The sequence below is a fragment of the Typopeltis vanoorti genome, chromosome 24, assembly GCF_054136105.1.
Source record: "Typopeltis vanoorti isolate ZY-2024b chromosome 24, IOZ_Tvanoo_1.0, whole genome shotgun sequence".
In the NCBI taxonomy this organism is placed as follows: Eukaryota; Metazoa; Arthropoda; class Arachnida; order Uropygi; family Thelyphonidae; genus Typopeltis; species Typopeltis vanoorti.
Window position 1 is genome coordinate 66345425 of NC_143572.1, and position 26712 is coordinate 66372136.

Here is a 26712-nt window from a genome sequence, read left to right on the forward strand (position 1 = left end):
GAGACAGTTGTAGGTGTCCTCCCGTGACGAGTGTTCAGACTCCTTGGAGGTGTCAGGTATAATAATAATAATAATAACTTTTTTCGACCGGTTCCCGAGGTAGTCGATTCCTGGCACGGGCAGCAAGCGGTTTTTCTCCCAGATACTCGGATTTTTCGTCTCGTAAACTCGAGAAAATCGACCATAGAACCAACACTATTTCAGACATTAAATATATTGTGTTAGGGTTAGGGACCACGAGATGGCGGTACTTGTTGAGCCATTGTATTCACTGCGTGCCGCTTAATTAGTGATAGCCTTGGGCCAGGAATCTCTGATTGGGTACCAGTAGAGATTGAACTGCTCACTCCATCTCCAAAAATTAGATAGGGCTAAACGGCCTTGCTTACTCCCTATAAGAGAATAAAATGGATTTAGAGGATTTTTTTTCATAAATGCCTGCGAGTGTATTCCCATAAGCTCTCTGGTGAACTTATTTTTACGAAACTTTCATAGTGTCTACATCCGGCTTTAAAATAATACTACATCTGATATTCACTTATTTTTATAATTTTTGCATCGCCGAACGGAAGCCTTTTGGCTCTTTATTTTAGTAATTACTTTTATTCACGTACCGAGAGTTTGTGGCGTTTGCACTACACGGCGCTTGACCGCACGAAGGAAGTCTTGCTTTTGAATCTATTCGGCGACTAGAGGAAATTTTTTCTAAGCCTTTTTTCGACCAGTTTCCCAGTCAGTCGAACTCTGGTACGAGCACGAAGGTTTTTTCTCCCGGAAAGTCGGGATTTTCGTCCCGTGAACTCAAGAAATTCGACCATAGAACCCACACAATTTTTCACACATTAAATATATTGTGTTAGGGACCACCTGATGGTGCCATTTGTTGAGCTGTCTCTCTTCACTGCGTGCCGCTTAATTAGTGATAGCCTTGAGGAAGCTATGTCTTTATTATTATTATTATTATTATTATTATTATTATTATGTAACAACTCCACGGAGTCCAAAGACACATCGAGGTAGAGTGTGGCAACAGCATCGAACGATAGATTCCCTTCCAACTACTACTCTCGCTCAAACTTACTTAACTTTTTGCATGAGCCATTAGTAGAAGAGGCTCTACCAATCGACCAACCTTTGCTGGCGTCTTATTGGGTACCAGTAGAGATTAAACTACTCACTCAATCTCCAAAAGATAGAGCTAAAACGACCTCGCCTACCTTACGGAAATAAAAGTCGATAGCTGTTTTTTTTTAATTTAGTTGTTTTGGTGTTATAATACCGATAAAATCAGTCTTGAATAACGTTCAACGCCCAAGCTTGTCCATTAGATTAGAAAAATAAATCTGTTAACTCCTTTTATAACAATAGGCTAAGTCGGTTAAACCCCTAACAAACTATCTGAAGATTGATGGTCAGTCAATGTCAACCAGTAGCCATCACTCATAGCTTGCTAAAGACTAATCTAAAGCATTTGGAGAAGGAGAACAGAAATGGCAAGTGTTGCACTCTCTTGATACAAAAAACATAAAAGTTTACAATTTAATTCTTTCTTTGTGAGTATTGCTGTTTATTTAAGATAGCATAATTCCCAAATAATGGCTCTTCCATTCTTAGACTAAAGAAATGTGATTCCTTATTTATGTTGAAATTTGCAGTGTATGCCTAGGAACACAAAAATTGCAAATTACACGAGAATGAGGCGTAACAAAAACCTGAAAAGAATGGAGATTAAAGGAAATCATTAAGAAATAGTTTTAATATGCTTTGCTTTAATTTCCAACACCATCAACGAAATATTAAATCTTACAGTAATGTTTGAATTGTGGATGATGAAATCGATAACAATTGCTACGCTGAAGTGGAAGAAAATGCCGAAAATCCATTTATTTTTTGCAGTTCTTACTTTCCCGTTTATATAAAGAAAAAAAAAAGCCTGGTTGGAAGAAGAAAGACTGAAATGTGGGAATCGATAATGTATTTGGTGGGAGACTTGGAAGCTGTAGAAAACAGCAGTTTCTTAGAATGGGATTTAAAATTAACGTTTCTCAGGAAACAAATTGTGCCCTGTGAGAAACGCACTCACATAGTAGTCATACTGGGGGATGTATAATAATAAACTGTAATAAAGGGATGAGCGCAATGCATTTCCTAAATATGTTGTGCAGGGTCGTCGCCAGATTAAACAGCGCCCAGAAGAAAACAATTAAATATTACCCCTGATGAATTATAAGACAAAAATATAAGAAAATGTTCAATGCTTTTTTGTTTTTATTACAAGAGAAACATTAATGCAAAACGATTACATAATAATATTCATTAAATGTTTGTTCTATGGGGATATCGCATAATAAAACTGTTTATAAGCTCTTCTACATTTAAATTATAAGCTATGTCCGCCTCTATGAATATAGTTGCTAGACCAACCAATCTTTCTTCGGTCATTGCTATTCGCAAATAACTTTTTAATCAGTTTAAGCTTGGAAAGACTTCTTTCCACATTGCTAAGCTAACAGGAATTGTTAGTGTAGCAACTGCGCTTACTGCAATATGACTGAACGAGCACTTTTATTAAGCCGCGTCGTGAGGCAGGCTGCCTCTATGCTACACCGTGTCTACGTTAATGATGTTGTGAATGCTAAAATTGAGAATTAGTTTTTATGTTTGGATATGAGAAATATGCTGTTAAGTCTTACCATACAGAAATCTGTGTGATTTTGTAGATAATGGAGAGACTTCTTTCTGCCTCAGTGATTCTTTAACCCTATGAGAAGTAATTAATAAAATAAAATTATCGTCCTAATAAAATTAACGTTTATTCTTTGAAGAACTTTATGATTTGATAGTTCTGAATTGAAATTTTGTCCACCTGCAGACCGACAGAATTTTATGCACCAGATATTTTATTGGGCGCCTTTATGGCTATTAAGTATGCTATTTTGATTTTCGTCCAGATTTATAAACGCTACTGGAGAAAATTAAACAGCGAAAGGGCGCCAAATGAAGATGAAAATAAAGCCATGTTTTCGATTAGTGTGTTTGTTTATTAACAAAAATGAAGTACTTTATAATATATAAACTATATGTTTCTCAATGCATCATTAACGCATTTCATGTGAGTATTTAATAAGTTATTTGAATGGAGTTTTATTTTATGAGATTTCGGACATTTGACTTAAAAGTTTGCTTTTTTTGGGGGGGGGGGGTATTTGCCTTTCTTGATGTCTCTCGCCCTCTCAAGCTCCATATATAATAATGCATAAAAGCAGGGCATAGTGCTATTTGATAGGTAAATCAAATGTGCGTGATTAGCATCATCCTTACGGATTAACTGTATGTAACAGATGCGTGTACATTGACCGCTGATATAGAGGTACCCTTACCAAGTTATAATCTTTCTGTTCTCTCCTTTACAGGTCGATTGGCAGTTTCCTATCGTAGTGAATTGCTTCCCTGTCTTCAGATTTCTGTCATTGTCTAGTAAACATCAGCGTGATCGAAATGCGATCCCTTCTTATTCCTTCACTTTTTTCCCCCCCATACTTTTGATAATGTTAAGATCTTTACTGACGATCAGATTTCTCTTCTTTTATTGAATTATAACTCTAGTCTTTCCTGAGACACACCCACTCAAAGAGTTTGTGTCAGAAATGGCTAGAGGTGCAAGTCTTGTCTCAGGTAGCGCAAAAAAACAAAAACAAAAAAAAACGTACTAATAATATTTCATACTACCTCGAAGAGAGCGGTCTGCTTAATGGATGACCCCCACTCTCCATATACACTCCAGTTACTTTCTCTTAGATGCTGTTTCATCATTGCCTTTTCTGTAAGTATTTTCATTTTTGTGCATATTGCTCAACTGAACTGGCCACCACACCAATTTTCCATGTTTTTCTAAGCATGTAACAATGTGCAACAGCTGGTCAGTGTACCACATACAATGTTCAGCATCCAGCTTATTGAAAAAAAAAACTTATATTTATCTCTTTCATCCCATCTGAGTGCACTTTACTCACAGTCTTCTTCTTCATGTAATTTGCTCCAAGGACCATGACCTTCATCTGTTTAAGAGATGTATCATTGTATTCCATGTTTCTCTGTGACCACTTGCCTAAACATAAGAGGTTCTGCAACCCCTTATGTGTAGAGTTAATATAAACAGAGATGTTACTGTCTCTTCCCATCTTTTCAAAGGCCGCCCTCTATTCCTTCTTCCTTGAGGTTGATATCTCCGTATCTCTTCAAAGTGCTCAATGATCAAGTGCTATTTTTTGTTGTTGTTGTTTTGTTTGTAAAAATACATTCTTTTAGTATTCTTCCATTATTTTTATTGCATTTTTTCAGTTTTCTGGTATCTTCCCCTCTTCTAGGCATATATTTAGTAAGTTTGCATCATGGTGAATTATATTGTTTTTTCCCCATTTAATTAATTCTATGTGAATTAGGTCTTCACCAGGATATTTTCCATTTTTCATTTGTTTTAATGCTTGTTTTATTTCATCTGAAGTGAATGGGGGATGAATTCTATATTATTATTATTATTATTATTATTATTATGTGACACCTCCAGGGAGTCCGAAGACTCATCGAGGGAGAGTGTGCCAACAGCATCGAACGATTGATTCCCTTCGAACTACTAACTGTGCTTAAATATGCGATGAAGAAGAGTTATTTATATTTGATGTATCTATTGAAGGATCACTATAGAGTTCTTTATAAAATTCTTCTAATCTGCTTAGGATTTGTTCTTGGTTCCTTATTATAGTTCCATTCTTTTCTTTTATTTCAGTTATTTGACTTTTGCCAACTGATAAATGTTTTCTTAGTATTTTTATTGTTTTCAATTGTTTCTTTTAATTTTTTTTTAGTGTTATAAGATCTTATTTCATTTCTCATCTCTTTTTCCTTATTGTTTTGCATAGTTCTGCATATTCTATTTTAGAAATTAAGTTTTGGTCTTGTTTCATATTTTGTCTCTTTTTTTTTAGTAGTTGTAAGGTTTCCTCTGAAAGTTTATGGTCTTTTTGTTGTTTGTTGCTTTTGAATTTGTTGGCTGCTGAGATTTACTTTCATTAGGTTTCTGCTTATTTTATTTATGTCTTCTTCTTCAAATATATTTATTAAGTCTAGTTTTTGATTGAGTTTTAGTTTTGACTTAAAACCTTAATAGGTTTTAAGTCAAACCTTCTTGATTTTTTGTTGTTAAGCCATTTTATCAGACCTGTATCATTAAATACAGGTCACTTCCTGTATTTAATTGATTTAGTACTGAGGTATCTTGAATTATTTCTTTATTATTACACAGCATATAATTATTTCATTTTTTATTTCTCCATTTGAACTTTTCCATGTCGATTTTCTTTTGAGGGCTTTCTTAAAAAAATGTATTCATAATATAAAGCTTATTAATATCAATTCTTATAGAGAGTAATTGTTTGCTCACTCGATTATTTTATATACTAAATATATCACATCACACTATAACACTGCAAATAAACAATTTCAGAAATGTTTCATTAGTGAATAAGCATCAGTCCTGTAATTGTTTGCTCACTGGATTTTATACACTAAAATATCATATTATGCTATAACTTACAAATAAACATCATTACAGATATGTTTTTGCTAGTGAATAAGCATTAGCCCTAGTTTGTAAACCATGTGCTCCTTTTAAATTCTTTTTTTAATTTAATGCATCATACAATTCATCCAACTGATATCTATTGCTTCAATTCCTGTGATTCTTTGCTCCTTTTGAATTCTTTTTAATTTTTTTTTTTAATTTAATGCATTTTACAATTCATCTAACTGATATCTATTGCTTCAATTCCTGTGATTCTTTGCATGTATCTGATATTTTTTTACTGTTAAAATTGGTATTTTTATCTGCAGGCAGCCATAACATGGATATGTGTTTTTGTCTTTAGTTTGGAGAGGCATCTCATTGTCTGGTGAAAATATCTCCCTACTTATTGGAGGCCTGAAGTTGCTTGAAAAAGTTCCATGTTTGACATATAGAGTAAGATTTCTGGGCCAGTTAAAAAAAAAAAAAAAAGATAAAATAAAAAATGTATATTATTATTATTGGCTGTCCAAAGAATGGCAACCTAAGTTTAGTTCTAGTCACTGACTAGAGGAACTTTTCCTAAGCCCTTTTATTTCTTTCTACTGGTTCTCGAATTAAGTTGGTAAGGGTTTTTTCTCCTGAAAACTCAAGAAAATCAATCCTAGAACCCACACTATTTCAGACAGCAAAATTTAGTATTAGGGACCACGAGATGGTGGCACTTGTCAGACGCCTCTCTTCACCGAATGACGTATAATTAGTGATAGTCTTGGGCCAACTATCTCTCATTGGCTACTAGTGGAGATTGAACTGTCCCTTCAGTCTCCAAAAGTTATGGCTAAACAGCTTCACCTACTCCCTACAGGAAAATAAAAAGTGTTAGTGGATATTTATTATTATTATTAGTAGTAGTAGTATTACATGACTTTGCCACGGACTTGGCAAATATATACAATATAAAATTCACGAGAATAGAAAAAATTCTTGGCACACCCACTGTACAAATATACTATGGATTCACAACAAAAACACTTACATTGGCAGGAGTCTCATAAAAAAAACGAATTCGACAATTTTATTTTTTAAAGATTCCTGTTGTTTGGTTCATACAGTTTTGATGATGGACCTCTAAAGCAGTGCATATTTTTTTCCACTCGTGGCCCATTTTTACACGACCCCATTTCGCCTTTTATTAAAAATTTCTTCTTTATTACCTTCTAAAGGATAAACTGTCTTCTCTATCTTTGGCTGGCATTTACCAAATACCTTGCGAATGTGATGTCTCTTATTTTGAACAAACTGACCTTTCTTTGGAAAAAAGAATAAAAGAACATCAATATTATATTGATTATAACAAACCTCTGAAGTCTGGTCTGGCACAGCACAGTTTTGACTCTACTCATAGTGTCCAGTGGGATAAAACTGTTCTCCTCCATAGATGAAGATTCAAATATGGACGCTTATTCAGAGAAAGTTGTGAAACTATCTTACACTGACCGAATTTAAATAGAAATGACTGTCCTTTTCTCTCAAAGATTTGGGACACTTTTATCTTATGTAAAAAAAAACATTTATCTTAATAGATTAAATTTGTTATTTTCTATTATTTCCTAGCATGTGGTAACAATTGTATTTTAATAGGTGATCCACTGAACGTTTTGCTTGTATTCCATTCCTATTACTGTAACAGACGTTGAGGATGTACTATTAATTTTAGTACGAGATATTTGTCCTTTTACTAATTAAAGATATCACTGTAGTTTTTACTTGTTTCTTTATTATTTAATTTACTATGCCACAGGTTCCCCTTAAAATCACGAACTACTAGTTAAATTGAAACAGATGGGGTTGGATAGTAGATTAGTGTGTTGGAAGTTTATTTTTCACTTGGTTAGAGTATAATAAATTTAGTTTAATCCTTTATCCAAGTGTGAGCAAATAAAGTTTGCACCTGAAAGTATCTTCAGGACTGGGGTAAGGTGGTACAACACCAGGGCAACTCGTTGCAAAGGTGGAGCAAGCTACCAACACTCCTGTCTCAGTATCTCCTATAATGCAAAACACATCTCCTTGCGGATATGTCTGATGTTATGCATTAAGGGAAGGGCCACTACCCAGACTAGTTTCGACCTTTATTGAGGCCTCTTCAGTGGGAGCCAGGCCCAAGTGGAGATACCAGGCAGAAGCATTAGCAGGTCATCTCTACCTATAGGAGTTGCCAAATGGTGTGCCACCCTTTCTTAATAAATTACTCTGGATTTAGAGAAAGATGTTGAAAGTTTATTTTTCACTTGGTTAGAGTATAATAAATTTAGTTTAATCCTTTATCCAAGTGTGAGCAAACAAAGTTTGCGCCTGAAAGTATCTTCAGGACTGGGGTAAGGTGGTACAACACTAGGGCACTCCTTGCAAAGGTGGAGCAATTCCCTTAATGCATAACATTAGACATATCTGCAAGGAGATGTGTTTTGCATTATGGGAGATACTGAGACAGGAGTGTTGGTAGCTTGCTCCACCTTTGCAAGGAGTGCCCTGGTGTTGTACCACCTTACCCCAGTCCTGAAGATACTTTCAGGCGCAAACTTTGTTTGCTCACACTTGGATAAAGGATTAAACTAAATTTATTAGTGTGTTGGATTGGAGATTGGCTGCCTAATAGGTATCAGCAGGTTGTGTATGGGGATGATATCCCATAAGAGGAATGTCACTAGTGTTGTGCCCCAAGGGTCAGTTTTGGGACTGTTGTTGTTTAATTTGTATGTAAATGAAATTGGAATGGGCTTAAATTCTGATATACAGCTGTTTGCAGATGATGCATAGTTGGGGGAGAATGAGAAGTATAGTAGATGTTGTAGCTTTGCAAGAGGACCTAAATAGACTCTCTGAATGGGCGAGTGTGTGGGAGATGTCAGTTTAATGTTGCAATGTGTAAGGTTTTAAAATTTGGGATGCAGAGTATAGGATTGGTGGGGATATTTTAGAGGAGGTGGTGAAGATGAAAGATCTGGGGTTGATGGTGGATAAAACTTGAAATTTCCTGGACATTTTGCTAAAATTGTGAAGGCAATACAGTGGATTATGGGAATGATGTGGAGAACACTGATGTTTATAAGTAAGGATGTTTTAATTCCATTGTACAAGGCTTTGATCAGGCTGCATATGGATTGCTGTGCACAGATTTAGCTACCAGGTTTTTAAAAGGATGATGAGATGCTAAAGACAGTTAAGAGACAATTGACTAAGCCGGTCTTTAGAGTGTGGAATATGAGAACAAATTGATAGAATGCAAATTACAGAGCTAGTGAATAAAAGGAAGAGGGGAGAAGACATGATTAAGACATAAGTTGGTAAGGGATAATTGCCAGATTAACCAGGTCCCTTCCCATTTTGTATTGCATTATACACACCTGAAAGGGGATGTGCTTTGCATTATGGGATACATACTAAGGCCTGTGATATGAAGTCATTGGCCTCTGTATACAAGTAGCTCAGACGTGAATATATTTCACACACAAAACTTTGTTTTGTTTACTTGAAAAAAGGATTAAAACCAAGTATAAAATTCTTGGTATCTTTAACATATTTTACACCCAAGGTAAAAATACTTTCTACACACACACACACACATACATATATATATATATATATATATATATATATATATATATAAGGTTGGTCGATTGGTAGAGCCTCTGCTACTAATTGCTCATGCAAAAAGTTAAGCAAGTTTGAGCACGGTTAGTGGTTGGAAGGGGTCAATCGTTCAATACTGTTGGCACACTCTCCCTTGATGAGTCTTTGGACTCCCTGGAGGTGTCACATAATAATAATAATAATAACAAAAAATATTATTTACTAATAGTAATTCTGCAGAGAATTTCTTTGGAAGGGTAAGATAATAATTTAATATGGAGAATTGTATTCATTGTACATACATTACATTCATATTTGTTTGCAGTAAATATTAATTTTTTTGTTTCATTCTTTAGAATTTCATAGCTATTGATTCTTGAAGTCAGTACACCATATATAGAGAAAAGAGGGAGGGGCAGGTAATGTTATTGCTGCTCATGTTGAATAGTATAGAAACTTTAGCAGTAATTCCCTGCAGTCATTCTATATACCCAATTTATTGAATTTCATGAATATGAGGAGTCATTATTAGTTTTAGAATGTCTCAATAGAAAAGAAATTATAACAAAGGGGAGGGGAGATTGCTCCTGAACAGTCTTGAATCCTTGACTGATTCAATGAAGAAAATTAATTTCAATCAACCTATGAGGGAAACCAAATAAACAATTACCGTAGTAGTTTCTTATAATTCTTTACACACGCATAATTCTCTATATGCTTATTGACTTTTGAATTTTCACTTGCCAATATTTGAGTTGTTTTCAAGAGAAAGTTATGTGTGTGATCAATTTACATGGTTTAAAGAGCTTTGTTGGTTGGGAACTGGTACTTTTTTAAAATCTGCAAACATGTCAAAAACAATGCTGGAGTGTTGGTTATGAAATATAAATCAAGGCAAATAGAGACCATTTCTCCTACACTCTTCACATTTACAGTGCAACATATAATGAGCAATTTAGAATGGTCCAATAAAGGAGTCAGTATTAATGGAATTAAATTAAGTAACCTAAGATTTGCTGATGATATTATTGCAAACAATGTGAAAGATTTAACAACTAAATCACTAGAAATTGGATTAGACATTAATTCTGAGAAATCCGAAAAGGATATAAGGAAAGGCACAATGTTAAGGCAAACAATACAGAAATTGAAATAGTAGATGAGTATGTATACTTGGGAAAATTGTTAACAATGAAGAAACAAGGAGTCATGGAAGAAGTGACAAGAAGAATGGGATGGGATGGGCAGTTTTTGGAAAATTGAAGAGATTTTTAAACAGTAAAATAAAACTTGAGAACAGAGCAAGACTGTTTAACCAATGTGTATCGCCTGTTATGACATACGGAACAGAAACCTGGCCACTCAAAAAGGAAATAATAGATAAAGTGAAAAAAACAGAAAGAAGAATGGAAAGATGTCTGCTAAACATAAGACTCAGAGATAAAATCAGAAATGAAGAAATGAGCTAAAACAAAATTTTTAGATATTGGAGAAAACATACTTCGAAGGAAATGGGTGGGAATGGAATAATGTTTTACTGGATTGGCAGCCATATGAGGGTAAAAGATCAGCTCGAAGACCTGAAAAAAGATGGTCAGATGATATAAGAAAAACAATTGGAACTCTTTGGACCAACAAGCTCAGGATAGATACAGATGGAGAGAATTGGGAGACACCTATATCCAGAAGTGGCTATAAAAAGGGTTAAAAGAAGAAGAGTGTGAATAGTGGATGTCACCCAGTGAGTCTTCTGACTCCATAGAGATATCCATATAATAATAATAATTAGACATTGTCAATAATTATTTTTTTTTAATGTATTACTTCTCTCAGCCAGTTGCATTATTCTGTTTTATGCCATTGTGTTGCTCATATTGTTTTAAATAACCCATTGTTTGTGTTCTTCCACTTCTACTCCAGTAGCCTTTATATAATTGAAAATTACTTGTAATTTTCAAGTTAAAATATCTGGCTATTAAAGTTTAATACTGTATTCATCTTTCCTTCTGTTGATGTGTTATTCAATCTTACCAACATGGTATAGGCTGCATTCCTTAAATGCTATGTGAAGGTCTCCTCCTAATTATCTGGCTTTGACCTTTCAGCGATCCCTCCCCCTGCCCACCATGCAACAAGATACCTAGAGAAAAGCTTTTCAAAAACTGCTACAATTATATTGGAACATTGACAGAGCAATATACAATCTATATTTAAACTGTAAGCAAGCAGTTAGAATTGAAGGAAATACAAAAAAATAGTTTAATGTAAAATAAAATCAAGTGTTAGACAAGGATGCACACTATCTCCACTCATATTCATTCATCTATATGAATCACATTATTAAAGAAAGTAACATTAAACCTGATATTAGAATCAGAGATATTAAAAACTTAGATTTTTGCTTTGTGCAGATGATATTGTACTAATAAAAACAAATCCAGTGCAAGTCTTCAGGATTCTCTGATTAAATTGAAGAATACCTATAACAAATTTGGCATGAAACATTAGCATTAAGGAGACCAAAACACTTTAAAAATAAGTAAGACTATAGAAAACTTCAGCTGCATTTTGAATAAATAGTCTATAGAACAAGTAAAATATTTCTGTTATTTAGGCACAGTTTTTAGCAAAGATGGCAAATTAAATTTGGAAATAGACAATAGAATAAGCAAAGCCGGTAGAGCTAGTTGAATAAACTTATATGGAATAAGGCAGAAATTAGCTGAAACACTAAACTAGCAATATATAAGACAAGTGTTCAAATCAGTTTTAACTTCTGGATATAATATATTATATCCAGAAGTTAAATAGAAGGAATATAATATAAATTATGTATAGGATGATTAAAAAAAGATGGACTCAATTTTTACGACTATATTTCCTGAACTATACATTGTATGTGAATGATGTTCATAATATTTTGAAAGAGGAGGTGCTAAAGTTTGAAATACTACTGCTAGAGTGCTTGCCTAGTGCACAGCCATGCAGCAGCTTCAGTTGTAAGCAAAATGGCTACTATGCAGCACAAAATTTTTTGCATTCGTGAGCTCATTAAAACCGAGTCGGCAACCACGGTTCATCGTGTATTTCGTCATTGTTTCAACATTAAACCTCCAATGAGGAGGAGCATTTGTCATTGGTTGACCTAAAAAACTGTATCACAACTGCGGTGAACTCAGTGATGCAAGACATCCTTCTTTGGGTATGGGATGAATCCAGCTACTGTCTTGATGTTATCTATGCGGTCAGAGGGGGGGGGCATTGAATATCTATAAACTTTATTGTGAGTATAATCAAATATACTTCACATCATATTTGTCACTAGTTCTATGTTTTGATATATAGATTTACAAAATTGAGTCCATCTTTTTGAATCACCCTGTATAATATAAATTCTGGATATAATATAAATATATTTATATTATAATATATTATATCCAGAAGTTAATAAGTTATTTATTAAAGATTAGAAACCACAGATATGAGAATCCTGAGCAAATGACATCGATGGCAGAATCATTAAAAATGAAGATATTAGGAAGGAACTTGACACTGTTAGAATTCAAGAATTTATGAGTAAGGCTACCAGATAAGATGTTTTCAGATTATTAATGTAAGGTGATATCATTTAAATAGAAGAGATGAAAGGCTAGCAGAACAGGTGTTTGATACTTAGGTTTCCAGAAAAAAGGCCAAGATCTAGCTGGATTCATTCAGTCAGAAGTGCCCTAGGGGAACAAACAAAATATTAGATATTATTGTATTGCAGTGCTGACAAGTAATAGACTAGTTTGGAGGAAAATTATTGATAGGATGTAAATAATATAAAATTAACCATGTAGTAATGTCATGGTATCCTCTACATTCCTTGAGGATGCTGCATATCAGGAAATTGATTATGATGAGTTTTATGTTTTGTATGGCTTTATTGAACTACCAGATAAGATGTTTACAGATTATTATTAGTTAACTGCAAGTTTGTAATCCTGCTCTCCCTAGAACATTGATAGTTTTCTATGGTAAAATATGTAAATATGCATTTTCTGAATAATTTTCTTAATATAATTTTATTTTTATTGTTTCTGTTTATATACAATTGAAATTCCTTTACTGCTCATCTAGATAAAAATTAATTTTACTTTATAGGTATTCTATGTGCAGTGTAATTTTTAAGAGTATAGAATTTGTTACTTCTAAATTGCAATGACTGATAGAAGAAACAGCAGAAATGATGAAAAGAGTATGGAGGTTGATGAAGAAGACGAGGAAGAAGAAATAGAAGATGGAGGAATTAGTAAGTTGCCATGAGATGTATATGTAATGTTTTATAAATGATGCATAATTAATATTTTTTTTTGTCTATTTCTGTTTATGCTCATTAAGTATATCTTTATTCTAGTAGTAAGACTTATACGTTGGTTAGACATAACTGGTAATTAATTTACGGAATTGACAACGCATATAAAGTAAATAAATTAAAGATAACTTTAATGAATCACTTCTATATTTCGGCAATGTCACATTGCCATCTTCGGGAACATAAAGATATGGTATGTGCACTAAGGAACTAACAAAGCAAATGAGGAAGAAAATAAGAACTAATTTTGTTCCTAAAGTCCTAATGGTGCCTTCTTGCAGGCTAATTTGGTAATCTTGGCAGTTGGGCTGAAGTTCTCAAAATGAAAGTTACTAAGATTTGTCTACAAATCGTAGTAACCCTTTATATTTTCATATATTTTTCACCGCAAGACTTAAAAATCTAATTTTATCTTTGTTAAATTTGTGTCTGCCCATACCTTGCATGTAGTTATAAGTAGCCAATTTATATTAGAGGAAATACCCTTTAGCATGCATGTACTTTTTTTTTTTGTGTAGCATCATTTGTTTACCATATAAAGTGTTTATTGTTGCGCATGTAGTTAATAAGAAGTGAATTTATATTTTAGAGGAAGTACCCTTTAGCAGGTTACAGCTAGCATGTTTGGAAATTGGTTTTTCAAGTGTTTTGTATCCGATGTAGAAAGTTACACAAAGAAAAAGAATATCGACTTCAAAATTCTACTGACGCCACCTGGCGGAGAAGTCTGCCAGGTGGCGTCAGTGAATAAACTACTACAAGATTGTGCTCCCTAATTTAACGTTATTTTGAGTGTTTTTTTTTTTTTTTTTTCATCAAAATTAACCATCAAACGGAAACCCAACAGCAGGTGTTGAGTAGTGGAATACTTCAGCACAACCTGTAAATACTTATAGTGTATTAAAACAGCTATCCTTCCCATTCAAAATCAGCCATGTGTAAGCGCTCACGATGCCTACCGTATGCAGCAAAAGCCAACGGCAAATGAGCACCACATTCTTGACAGCACAGTGCCGTCGACCGCCACTGACAAACCTATTACATGCCGCAGCTGCAAAATCGGTGTCACAGACAGAAAAAAAGGGCATATACTACGAGTTCTGTTGCCACTGGCTGCACGCTTCGTGTGCGAAAATAGACGAAGCTGCGCATAAGCTACTTATCGAACTTAACCAGCCGTTCTTCTGTTCGCTGTGCCTTCCTTCGGTAAAACAACTTCTGAACATAGGTAAACATATCAAAAACCTCGAACAGCACATCAAAGCTTTAAATGAAACTTTTACCGACAAAATACGTGCAGTTGAAGCTAAGCTTGAACAAATTGAAAACCAGTGCAACGCAAGCTCCACTCTGCCAGTGAAAGAACTTTGCAATCTAATCGCATCAACGGTAAACAACTTGATGGAGGCCAAACACAAAAAAACTCAACACCATCATTTTGAACTTCCCGACGGGAAAACGAATAATCATTACAAGAGGACAACTAGCTGAAGAATGCAACATCGATCTTAAGAATATCGTTAGTTGCCATCGTTTTGGGCCTATAAATAAAAGGAAGGACGGTATGAACTTTCCGCACCTAGTAAAAGTGACTTGAGACACGCCGACAAGCACATCAAAAATAATAACAGCGATCAACAACAAGTTCCAGGACACCTGTCCCCAATCGCGCATATGTGCACAACCAGACCTAACATTTGCACAAAGAGAACAAAGATGCCAGCTTCAAAGACAACTTGAAGAAAAACGTCAAAATGGTGACAACAGTTGGACCATTGACTACAGACAAGATAAACTAGTGAAAAAAACCAAGTGATGCACTAGCAGCCAGCATGCAGGCACCGCATAGGAAATGTATGAGACCTCGTGCGGTCCAACATATGACTCACAAAACCCTTCACATCCACTTCACCAACATCCGTGGCCTAAACTACAACCTGAATAGTGTCCACTACCACCTACAGTCTACCCCCCCCCCACTCTTCTTGGCAGAAACTCAAATCTCGCCTCCCCCCAGTACCGCTTATCTCAGCCTCGCCCCAAGGGTGGTGTCTGCACACATCCGCTCTGATGACATACCTTGCCAAAGAGCACCCAACCTAGAATCACTCAACTTTGACTGACCTTCTTTGGTTGAAAATATCCCTTCCCCACTCAGTCCAATTCATCTGCTGTCTCTATCGCTCCTCCAACACAACGAACCATCCTGAGCTCTTTAATTTCCTCTTCCTAAAAGTCGACTTTCTCCAATCCCACTTTTCAAACAGCGAAATCATCCTCCTAGGAGATTTTAACGTCCTCAAAACTAGCTGGCTTTCCTCCTCCAGTTGTACAGATCTTGCAGGCAGAGATGCCGAAACATTTGTCATCACTAACGACCTTACACAACTTGTCCAGATGCCAACCAGAATACCAGATAAACCAAACCACTCCCCAAACAGCCTAGATCTCTTCCTTACTGATGACCCCTCCAAATAGACAGTGAAAGTAGTGAACCCCCCCAGGCAATTCTGACCACAACCTAGTGCTCATCTCCTCCCTCATGAAACAATGTTTACACAGACACTCCCATACAAGAGTAGTTTATTACTATAACAGTGCCAAGTGGGACAGCCTCTGCAACTTCTATGCCGCATTCCCATGGTTGGACTGTTGCTTCCGGCCTTCCAACCCAAACATATGCACCGATCTTATTACCAAAGTAATCCTCACTGGCATGAATACATACATTAAACACAGCACTCTGAACTGCCACTCCCTAATGAAACCCTGGTTCTCTAAAAGATGTGCCAAGGCTGTAGAGATGAAACACCAGACATACCACAACTGGCTGAAATCAAGAACCTCATCCTCCTTTAAAGCTTATACTGAAGTCCGAAATAGATGCAAAAAAAAACAATCAATGATTCCAAAACAGAGTTTGAAAGAGCAAAAAGCAGGAAATTAGCAGCCTGTCCAAACAGCAGCTGAGCCTTTTGGTCTCTCGCCAAAGCAATTGGCCGTAACTTCTGTCCAACACTATTCACACCCCTATCACATCCCAATGGCTCTACTGCTTCATCACCCACAGAAAAAGCCAATCTTCTGGCCTTATACTTTGCTTCAAATGCACGCATAACTGACGATGGTAAATGTCCCCCAACCATTCCAGACACCCAACATACAATGCCCCTATATCCTTTTGCCAGGATGAGATCAGAAAAATACTCTCCAAATTAGACACAAAAAAAGTCTCCTGGTCCTGATGGCATTCCCCCAATTATTCTGAAAGTTTATGCTCCAGAACTCCCCTATCCTATGTCACCTATCCTACTATCCTACACCACTGGAATCTATTCCACAAACTGGAAATTGGCATATATTCAGCCCATTCCCAAGAAGGGTGACAAGTCACTGCCAGCCAATTACCACCCTATCTAGCTTACCTCAGTCCTGTCAAAGGTAAAGGAAAAAATCATCAATTCCTAACTCCTACAGTATCTTGAAGACACTCACCAAATAAATGACCGCCAGTATGGATTCTGCCACTGCCGATCAACAGGAGATCTATTCACATACATCACCCATCTCTGAACAAATGCTATGGAGAGGTTTAGCGAATCTCAAGTGGTTGCATTAGATATCTCCAAAGCCTTTGACTGGGTCTGGCACAAAGGCATACTAGGAAAACTACCATCATTCGGTCTGACCCAGGACTTCTGTAGGTGATTGCCAGTTTTCTGTCCCGATGCATGCTGTGTGTGATGGTGGACTGGGGTCCCACAAGGTTCTGTCCTCTCACCAACCCTCTTCCTGCTTTATATCAATGACCTACTGCAATTGACCTCCAACCCAATACATAGTTTTACAGATGACAGCACACTACACTCCTTGCTTGCATTTGATAAGCCTTACCCTACACAACTCACCTCAACCTACAGAACATCCACCACCACCACCACCCTCAACTCCGATCTTCAAGCCATCCTACAATGGGGTTCGGATAACCTCAAAAGTTTCAACGCCAATAAAACCCAGTTCTGTACTATTTCCCATAAAAAAGAACAAGTTTTCCCTAGTATCCTTTTTGATGATACCCAAATTTCCAGAGAGTTTGAGATCTCACTCCTTGGAATCACCCTCACATCAAACCTCTCCTGGCATAAACATATCTCAAACATTGCATCCTCAGCCTCAAAAAAACTAGGATTTCTCTTTCTTTCAAGACATTACTTCACCCCCGAACAGCTATTAACATTATACAAGTCACAAATCTGCACATCTATTGAATACTGCTTCCACATATGTGGTGGGGGCCCCTAAAAGCTCTCTCAAAATCCTCGACTTTATATAGAGGAGAGCAATTAGACTTATCAATGATCAATCCCTTACCAACCCCCCCCCCCCTTTCACACAGACGTATGATCTCTGCAGTATGTCCTCCTCCTCATCATCATCAAATTTCTGACTTGTACCCTGAAGGGGTGTACAGGATATGATAGCACTACATGAAAAATTTATATCATTACTAATTTCCTATCTACAATTTTCCTCCAAATCAGTCTGTTACTTGTCAAGACTCCAACATTATCAGATCTTATATTTCTATCGTGTAAGGCACTTTGTACTACATCAATCCACCTATATCTTGGTCTTCCTCTGGGTTGTTTTCCTGCCAACCTGTCAGAGAACACTTGTTTTGCTAATCTTTCCTCTCCCATTCTGTTTAAATGACCATACCACCTGAGATTAGCTCTGCTAACACATTCCTGGATGCTGACAATGTCAAGTTCTTTCCTAATATCCTCATTTTTAATATGATATTGCCATCGATGCCATCTGTTCACGCCTATAATCTTTCTCACGACTCTCATATCTGCGGTCTCTAGTCTTTGGTAAAGTGTTTTACTTCTGACCCAGCTCTCAGATCCATAAGTTAAAACTAGTTTGAAAACTGTCTTGTATACAGTGTTCCGCCTAACTTCTCTCTCTCTTATTCCATATGAATTTATTCAATTGACTGCCTACCATACCAGCTTTGTTGATTCTGTTGTCTATTTCCATATATAATTTACCATCTTCAGTAAAAATCGTGCCTAAGTAGCTGAAATGTTTTACTTATTCCACAGGTTCCCCATTCGCAACACAGTTTGTTTTCAACAATTCTACCTATTTTCAATGTCTTTGTCTTTTAAATGCTGACTTTCATACCATATCTATTACAACAGTTATTCAATTTAGTCAGGTTATCTTGCAAACTTGTAGCGGATTTATTTAGAAGTATAACATCGTCCACATAAAGCAAAGAGCTGACATTAACATCTCCAATTCTGATATCATGTTTAATGCCACTTTCCTTCATAATGTGATCAATATAGATAATGAATAACAGAATTGATAATGTACATCCCTGTCTCACACCAGATTTAACATTAAACCATCTTCCTGTACTTCCTTCAATTCTAACCGCTGACTTACAACTCAAATAAAGACTAAGTATTGCTTGATATAATGCCCCATTGAATACAGTACAGTTATATTGAATAGCTTCTCTCTTGGCACTGTTAATCTGTAAATCCTACCAGCTGCGCCATTGTTATATCTGTAATTCGTCGTCTGTGTTATTGTTATATCCTTACTTTCATATAATGTTATTTCGTAAGTCGTAGGTTCAATCTTATTATACATTAATTTACTGTCTCTAGAATCTATCCTTTTGCTTACTCAAACTTTGTACAATCAAAGTCCTACCGGCTACTCTATTGTTATGTCGCTATCTCTCTATATTATATCTTATTCTACCTCTATAATAGCTCTCCTTCTAATCTATTGTCGTGCTCCTAAAATACTAATTCAGATTTATTTCCTCTTCGGATATTGGCAAAATTTATATTTCGCTGCGCCAGCCAATATCCTATAACAGAAGAGACTCTTGTTCAGGGAAATAATTCAAAACTTAAAAGGATACACACAATAATTTATCTCACACCAGCGCTGTGCAGATTCAGTTAGCAGTCGTAGACCAAATCTCACTTAAACAATTATATCTAAATTCCTTCTTGCCAAAAGGTTCAATTTCATAAGTGTTGGTTTGAATTCATAATCAGGCATAACTCAGGTATAAGGTACAAAACATGTTTATTGGAAAAACATAAAACATTTACAGTTATGTAAGTTTAAATACTCAATGAATCAAAATTCACTCTAAGTTAAGGGTTATACTAAATCACAATGAATCAGAGCAAGTTAAATCCTTCAATTATGAAAGGATTAGGTTTAAGCAAAATACTACTACTATATAACTCCTTTCACAAGTTACTCACAGAATACTTATTGAACACTTTCATTAATACTCTATCAATGATTACCTTAATTCTAAATTTTATCTAAGCAAGTCTAGCCATTCACAAATCACTGCCTATTTAACAACTCTTCTTTGCTCCACAAGGGCTTAATTAATTCAGTCAAATTCTCACTAAAAGTTCTCTATTAGTGTCCTTTAGTTACAACACACACAAATTTCTTTTTCTTCTAAACAAATTTTAACATAGAACGAAAACTCTTACATTACCGGATCCTTTCAGATTTCATGCCGCCATCTCATGTAGGTCTGGATTATCGTACTGCATATTCTTCGGCTGTCTTTGCGCCTGGCGATGTGCTATGCTTTTTCTTCTAATCATTTCTGACTGCTGCGTGCTGTCTACCGCTCCGCAGGAAACTTTCTCCAATGGGACATTCTGCTAAGGCTCGATTCCACATAGGCTGTCATATTGCGATCAGCTCCGCTTGAAAATCTTCAGGCATTCTCAAGAAAAGAACCTGCCGTCCATCATTACCGTAGCCGACCCACCGCTCCCTCACGAATCCTGCAACAAACTCCCCCTAAAACTCCAATCCGGCACCCCCAAGATCAAAAGGTCAAAAAGCCTCTTAAAACAGCGTGCTTCGTCTTTTATTTGCCCTATTCGGGCGCTCTCTGTTCAATCTGGTTTTCACCCACGAACCCCATCGTTCATGCCCCTTGGGTGATCCTACACTCTCGCTAACCTGTCTGGTTACATTATTCTAGGTAGGTGCTCTGACGTCATATTTCTGCATAGGTATAACTTCCATCGCTACACTCGACTTGTACCGATTATACGTGATTATTCCGGATTACTATCATAAACTTTTTTCGGAATTTCGCAAAGTACTAGACAGCTAATTTGGGAATTACAAATAACCTAGCAATAACTCTCACATGGGCTATACATTATTACAAGATATAAAACAACACTTTATAATTATTAGCCTTTATAATTATTGAATAGCTTCTCTCTTGGCACCTTGTCATATGCCTTTTCCGGATCGACAAAACTTAAATACAGATCTTTGTTATATTCCCATGCTTTCTCAACTGTTTGTTGTAAAGTGAAGATCTGATCCTGACACTCTCTATTTGACCTGAATCCAGTTTGTTCTTCACCAAGCTTTTCTTCTATAATTCTTCTCAACCATTTCTCAAGTATACTTGCATAGATCTTGCCAGGAACACTCAGTAGGAAAATATCTCTGTAATTCTCACATTTAGTTTTATTTCCCTTTTTATATATGGGCACTATGAGTGCTCCACTCCAATCAACGGGAATTCTTCCCTCTATCCAGGCTTTCTGAACTATGCAGTGCAGCCACTATAAGACTCTTATACCACCATACCTCAGCATTTCTGGTCGAATATCATCTACTCCAGCTGCCTTTCCACATTTTAAGCCTTTGATGGCTTTTTCTACTTCAAGTATGGATATGTATTCCTGACTGTATGCCTGTTGAGTGTTTTTTGCCACTGTGCTATCACTGCTTGTTTAATTTAGCAATTTTTTGAAGTAATTACTCCATACTTCAAGGATATCTTTTTTCTCCTGTTTTCGTGTCACCTTTATCATCTCTAACATCTTTTACAGCACTCTTTCCTCCATTTCTAAGCTTCTTCAACAACCTCCAGAATATCTTACCACCTTCTTGATATTTATTTTCTATGTTCTTGCCAAAGTCCTCCCATGACTTTTCTTTAGCTAGTTGTACACAGTTTTTTGCTTTCTTAGATTTGTCTCTGTATTCTCTAAGAGCAAAAACTGACTTATTTGACAGGAAGTTTTGATATGCTTTTTTCTTTTCCTTCACTGCCTCTTTAACTTCCTGTGTCCACCATGGAGTTCTGAATTTTTTATCCTTGCAGACAACCTCACCGCATGCCTCTCTGGCTGAATCAATCAGGATTTTCTTCAAGGCTTGCCACTGAATCTCCAATGTTTGGTTCCTGTTCTCAAACTCTCATTTTTTCTTGAATAATCTCTGTGTATTTTAGTCTACAGTTCACATCTGAAAGCTGCTCAACTTTTATTCGCTTTAAAACTTTCTTACATGTTATTCTTTTCAATATGGAATTCAATTTTATCCTGCTCAAGATTAAATAGTGATCGCTTCCAATTTCAAATCTTCTGTACACTCTGGTGTCCTTCACCAGGGAGAAAACATTACTATCAACAATAACATAGTCAATAAGACTTTTCTTATTCCTTGCGTCTTCTCTCATTGTGAATTTGTGCGCATTTTTATGTTTAACCAGTCCATGTCCTGAGCAGAAATTCCACAGGTATTTGCCATTATTATTTGCTTTGTTCTTTTCTCCAAATTTTCCCAAAATATTTTTGTATGTCTCACAATCATTTCCTACTCTGCTATTTAGATCCCCAACAAGGACCAACTTTTCCTTTTTCTTCGTGTCAGTTGCTTTTTCTAAAGCATCAAAAAATTCCTCCACTTCTACCTTAGTAGAAACTTCTGTGGAACAATAGGCACAAATAAGTCTCATTGTCCAATTCCCCATTCTGATATTTGCCCACATTACTCTACTTGAGACTGCCTGCCATTCATGAAGAGTAGCCTTATATTTTGTGTTGAATACTATGACTACTCCTTCTTTTCCTTGATTGTCATTTCCTGAATATAACATTTTGTATTTATTGCTCAGAAAGATCTCACCAGTTTTTGTCTTTTTTGTTTCAGTCACCCCTGTTATGTCGATCTGGTACTTATCTAATTCTTCAACTAGCTCCATTTCTTTGCCATTCAGGCTTCTTATGTTGATAGTACCGATCTTTAACTCTGGTGATGTTGAGTTGGGTCGTGCTTTCAGATTTGTTTTCAGATCTGCATATGTTTATTGTTCAAATATTTCCATGGGAAATGCTCATCTGAAATAACATCAATAATTCCCACTCAGTACTAAGCTCATTGGAACACATGGAGCTGCTGCACAACATCCCTTCACAGTACACCTAAAAACAAACAGAACAAGTTTCTTTTCCTCTTCCTTCATCCCTGCAACTGCTGCACTGTGGAACAGTCTCCCACCTGCTGTGTTTCCCAAGGATTACAACTTAAAGTCATTCAAATCAAATGTAAACAAATTCCTCCTTTCCCAACCCACTACGTGTACTAATGTACTATAGGTTGACCAATCAACCTCCTGTGTATGGGCCCAACATAAAAAAAAAAAGAAAAAGATAATGCACTAGGCCACCCAACAAATTTAAGTCATCTGAATATTAAAATAACTTTTTTTTCTGCCTAATACTACTTCACTTATTCAACCACTTGACCAAGGAATAATATCAACATTTAAGTCATTATTTCATCGAACATTCCAATTCATTTTGGAAACAGTGGAATCTAATCAGAAATGGCACTGCATCAAGCGTGGAAAGAGTTTTCCATATTGAATTGTGTGAAAATTATTTCTCTGTCCACTAAGGAATTGCAACCCTTTACACTGAATGCTTGCTGAAAAAAATATGGCCTGAAGTTGTTCTGGAACAAAATTTCATACCTCCAGTGGATGAAGAGATAAGTTGTATAATAAACGTCACACACATTTTTGGTGTAGAGGGCTTTTACGATATGGGTGAAAACAAAATTAGTGAATTAATTGATGGGGAATAAGATTTAAATGAGTTGGAACTGGTACAATTAATAGATGACATCAAACCAAATGGCAGGGAAAGTTCTGCCGAAGATTCTGATTTTGATTAATCCGTTAAAGAATTCAGTTTAAAGAAATTAGCAGAAGGATTGGACTTGGCAAAAAAGTCAGGAAGCTATTTTACAGATAATGATCCCTCAATGGATTGGGCTGGAAAATTCACGAGACAATTGGATATTTGTTTAGCTCCATATTATGAACTTAATAAAAAATTGCAGCATAGTGGTAAGCAAGATCTTATTACTGACTTATTGATAACTAAACCACCTGATGCATACAATGAGAATTATACAAATGATGTCCAAGAGATTTCAAGTGATGACGACATCCAGCCACTCGTAAATAAAGGACATCTACGAAATGTCAGTTTTGAAGACAGATTATGCACTTTATTTTGTTTTGCCTAAAACATTTATGCATTATGTTGAATGAAGTTTACGTACAATTTGTAATTTTTATAAGTTTATGCTATGTATTTGTTTCATAGTTTATATGTTTTCTTAACTTACATGAATTTCCTGAATTAAATAAAAATATTTTTTGTTGGATATGTCATTATTGTTTATATAATTTAAAAAAAAAAACAGTTTCTGAACATAACCCTACTTTTTCTATGTGATGTGAGTCTTGCGTACCACGATTTATATAACACAGCATTTCTATGCAACCTAACATCTGCATTATATGAGCATTATCTGTATATGAAAATCATTGAATAAAAATATTTAATTTTAATGGAATGCTTTTTTTTTATTTTAAATACTTATTTAAAGTACAGTATATACATATGTATCTTTCTTAAAGAACACAGTGTGTCACTAATAAAATGGAAATTCAAAAACGTTCAAATATACCATGCATATGGTTATTAGTTAAATTTTATTCGCCGTCACTTTCTGACAGCCACATTCTTTTGTGATAATGGAATTAAATCACTTCCATCACTTGAAACACTTTGACCTTCTTGCTCATACTGCAATGGTGAAACGTTTTCTTCAATAAAAAGAACTAAATTAGCACTAATTTTCAGTAATTCTGAAGGTTGAATTTTTGTTTGCCACAAACTTTGTAATTAATCGTTGCAATCCTGTTTTGATTAGATCTTTGTATAATTTTTCATATTGCACCATACATGACTTCAGTTTATGTTTAAATTCAATTTGTTCAGTATTTGGATCATGTGTAAGAAAATGACTGCAATATACTAGCCTGAAGCCCTTCTTTACACCTGCAGTGAGTGGAATCTCTTCATCATCATCACTTTTTTTCTTTGTCATTGGGAATCTCAAGGACAGCTCCTATTATTTCATCATTATCACTAACAGCCTTGTCAACCATCAATTCTTCAATATCAGCAGACAAAAAATCATCAAATCCTTCTCTGCCACCAACTGAATGTGATATTGGAATATTCAGTTGTATGCAAAGGTATGGAGTTTTTCTTTTTCACACATTCTGGCTAAGTAGCTTTCCAGCATGCATTTAAAGTTGATGGTTTCAATTCTGATAACCCCAACTTAGCAAGTTTGATGCAATCCAAAATAGAAAATTTCTTCCATACATCAATAAGTGTCAGTAAATTATCCTTATCTAATTTATCCAAAATGTATTGGAATGTTCTTCTTATGTAGTAAGTTTTGAAAATAGTGATCACACCCTGGTCTAGTGGTTGTATTAAGGATGTTGTATTAGGTGAAAACATAATTCCACATTCGGGTGTTTTAAAACAGGATCGCCAGGTGCATTGTCTATAATCAATAAAACTTTAAAGTCCAGATCCCCCCCCCCCCCCCTGTCAAATAGTGTTTAACTTCTGGAGCAAAACAATGATGGAACCATTCATTAAAAATTTCACTCACTAACCCGATTCACAACCATTCACTAACCCGACCTTTTTTTGTTTGCCTTCTAGCACACTGGTAATGTGTTAAAATCCACACCTTTAATTCTCCTTTGGTCTTTGCAATCGATTAATGAGTAATGGTTTTAAACATTTCGAATTGTAAACAAGAAATGATTGTTTAGCAAACAGCTTAACTCCTTCCAAGCAGCTCTATATAGGTGGACCTCTGGTAACGGAACAACTTAACTTCGAGGAATCAGTATACTACCCTTCTGCTTCCAGGAACCAACGGCAAGTGAATATAATAGATCATCTGTTGGCTTAACTTTGGGGAATCGCGATTACAAAAATTTATTTTTTTTGTTGTCCCCACAATTGTCTACATTCTGTAGCTTAGAGTAATCCCTGATATTTAAAACATCAAAGGGATTCCCCACAATTCCAATTTTAGTACATATGTACTATTCTAGGAAATTATAATGGAAATATCCTTTTTAACAAAACTGAATTCAAAGAGAAATTTTAAAAATAAGCACCAATTGAACCGTGTAAAATCAAAATATGCTATGTAAAAATAGAATTGCTTGTGTTTTCTAAATCATGTAAGAAAAGGCCGTGTAAAAAGAGAATTAGCTGTGTGTGTGTCCTTTTATTCTGCTAATAACAGTAGATTCACTGTAAACAGTATTATGCCCAGTTTGTTGAAATTTTGTGGGTATTCTGTCAACCATCTTTACAAAATCCATCAGTATCATCGTGTAGCCATTCCCTTTATCCAACTCAGCTGTCACTCTATTATAAAAAGTGGTTACTAAGGCATGATCTGCCTGTTACAAACTGTGCTGTTACCATTAGATTTTCATATTCTTATCCACCTGTTTATGAATTCTTTGACTAACTTTTCCAAAATTTAACACTTCTTTAGATATTGATTGCCTATAATTTGCTACTGGTATCGAAGCCTCCTTTATGTGCCAACTATTTTTGCACTTCTATCACTTCCTTAAGTTAAATGACCAAGTCAGAGGCATTGCCAATTACCTTTCATATTCTTGTAATACATAAGCTGATATCCCATCTAATCCCACAGTTGTATTTGAATTGAGATTTTGCAATAACCTAAGTATTTCTAATTCATCTATTCTCATATAATTTTCTGTCTTTGCTGAAGACTCACTTGGATTTGAATGATAGATCCTTGCAAAATGGTCATCACTCAGTAACTCAACTATTTCATCTGTTCCTGTCACTTTGCAACCATCAGTACTCATCCTTCCATAGTCATTCTTCCTTTTACTTGCCACATTGCAAAA

At 35.6% G+C, this 26712-nt stretch overlaps 1 protein-coding gene across 1 annotated transcript in view; it reads left to right on the top strand.

Annotated features, from left to right (window-relative positions):
* Positions 1-2991: 2991 nt before the first annotated feature.
* The window catches only part of glu (structural maintenance of chromosomes 4-like protein gluon), a 384191-nt gene continuing 360470 nt past the window's right edge, over positions 2992-26712 (top strand). The window contains exons 1-2 of the mRNA XM_090413308.1: positions 2992-3112; positions 13343-13490. Of these exons, the coding sequence (XP_090269434.1) occupies positions 13400-13490 (91 nt within the window). The 5' untranslated portion in view covers positions 2992-3112; positions 13343-13399. The remainder of the gene's footprint in view (positions 3113-13342; positions 13491-26712) is intronic.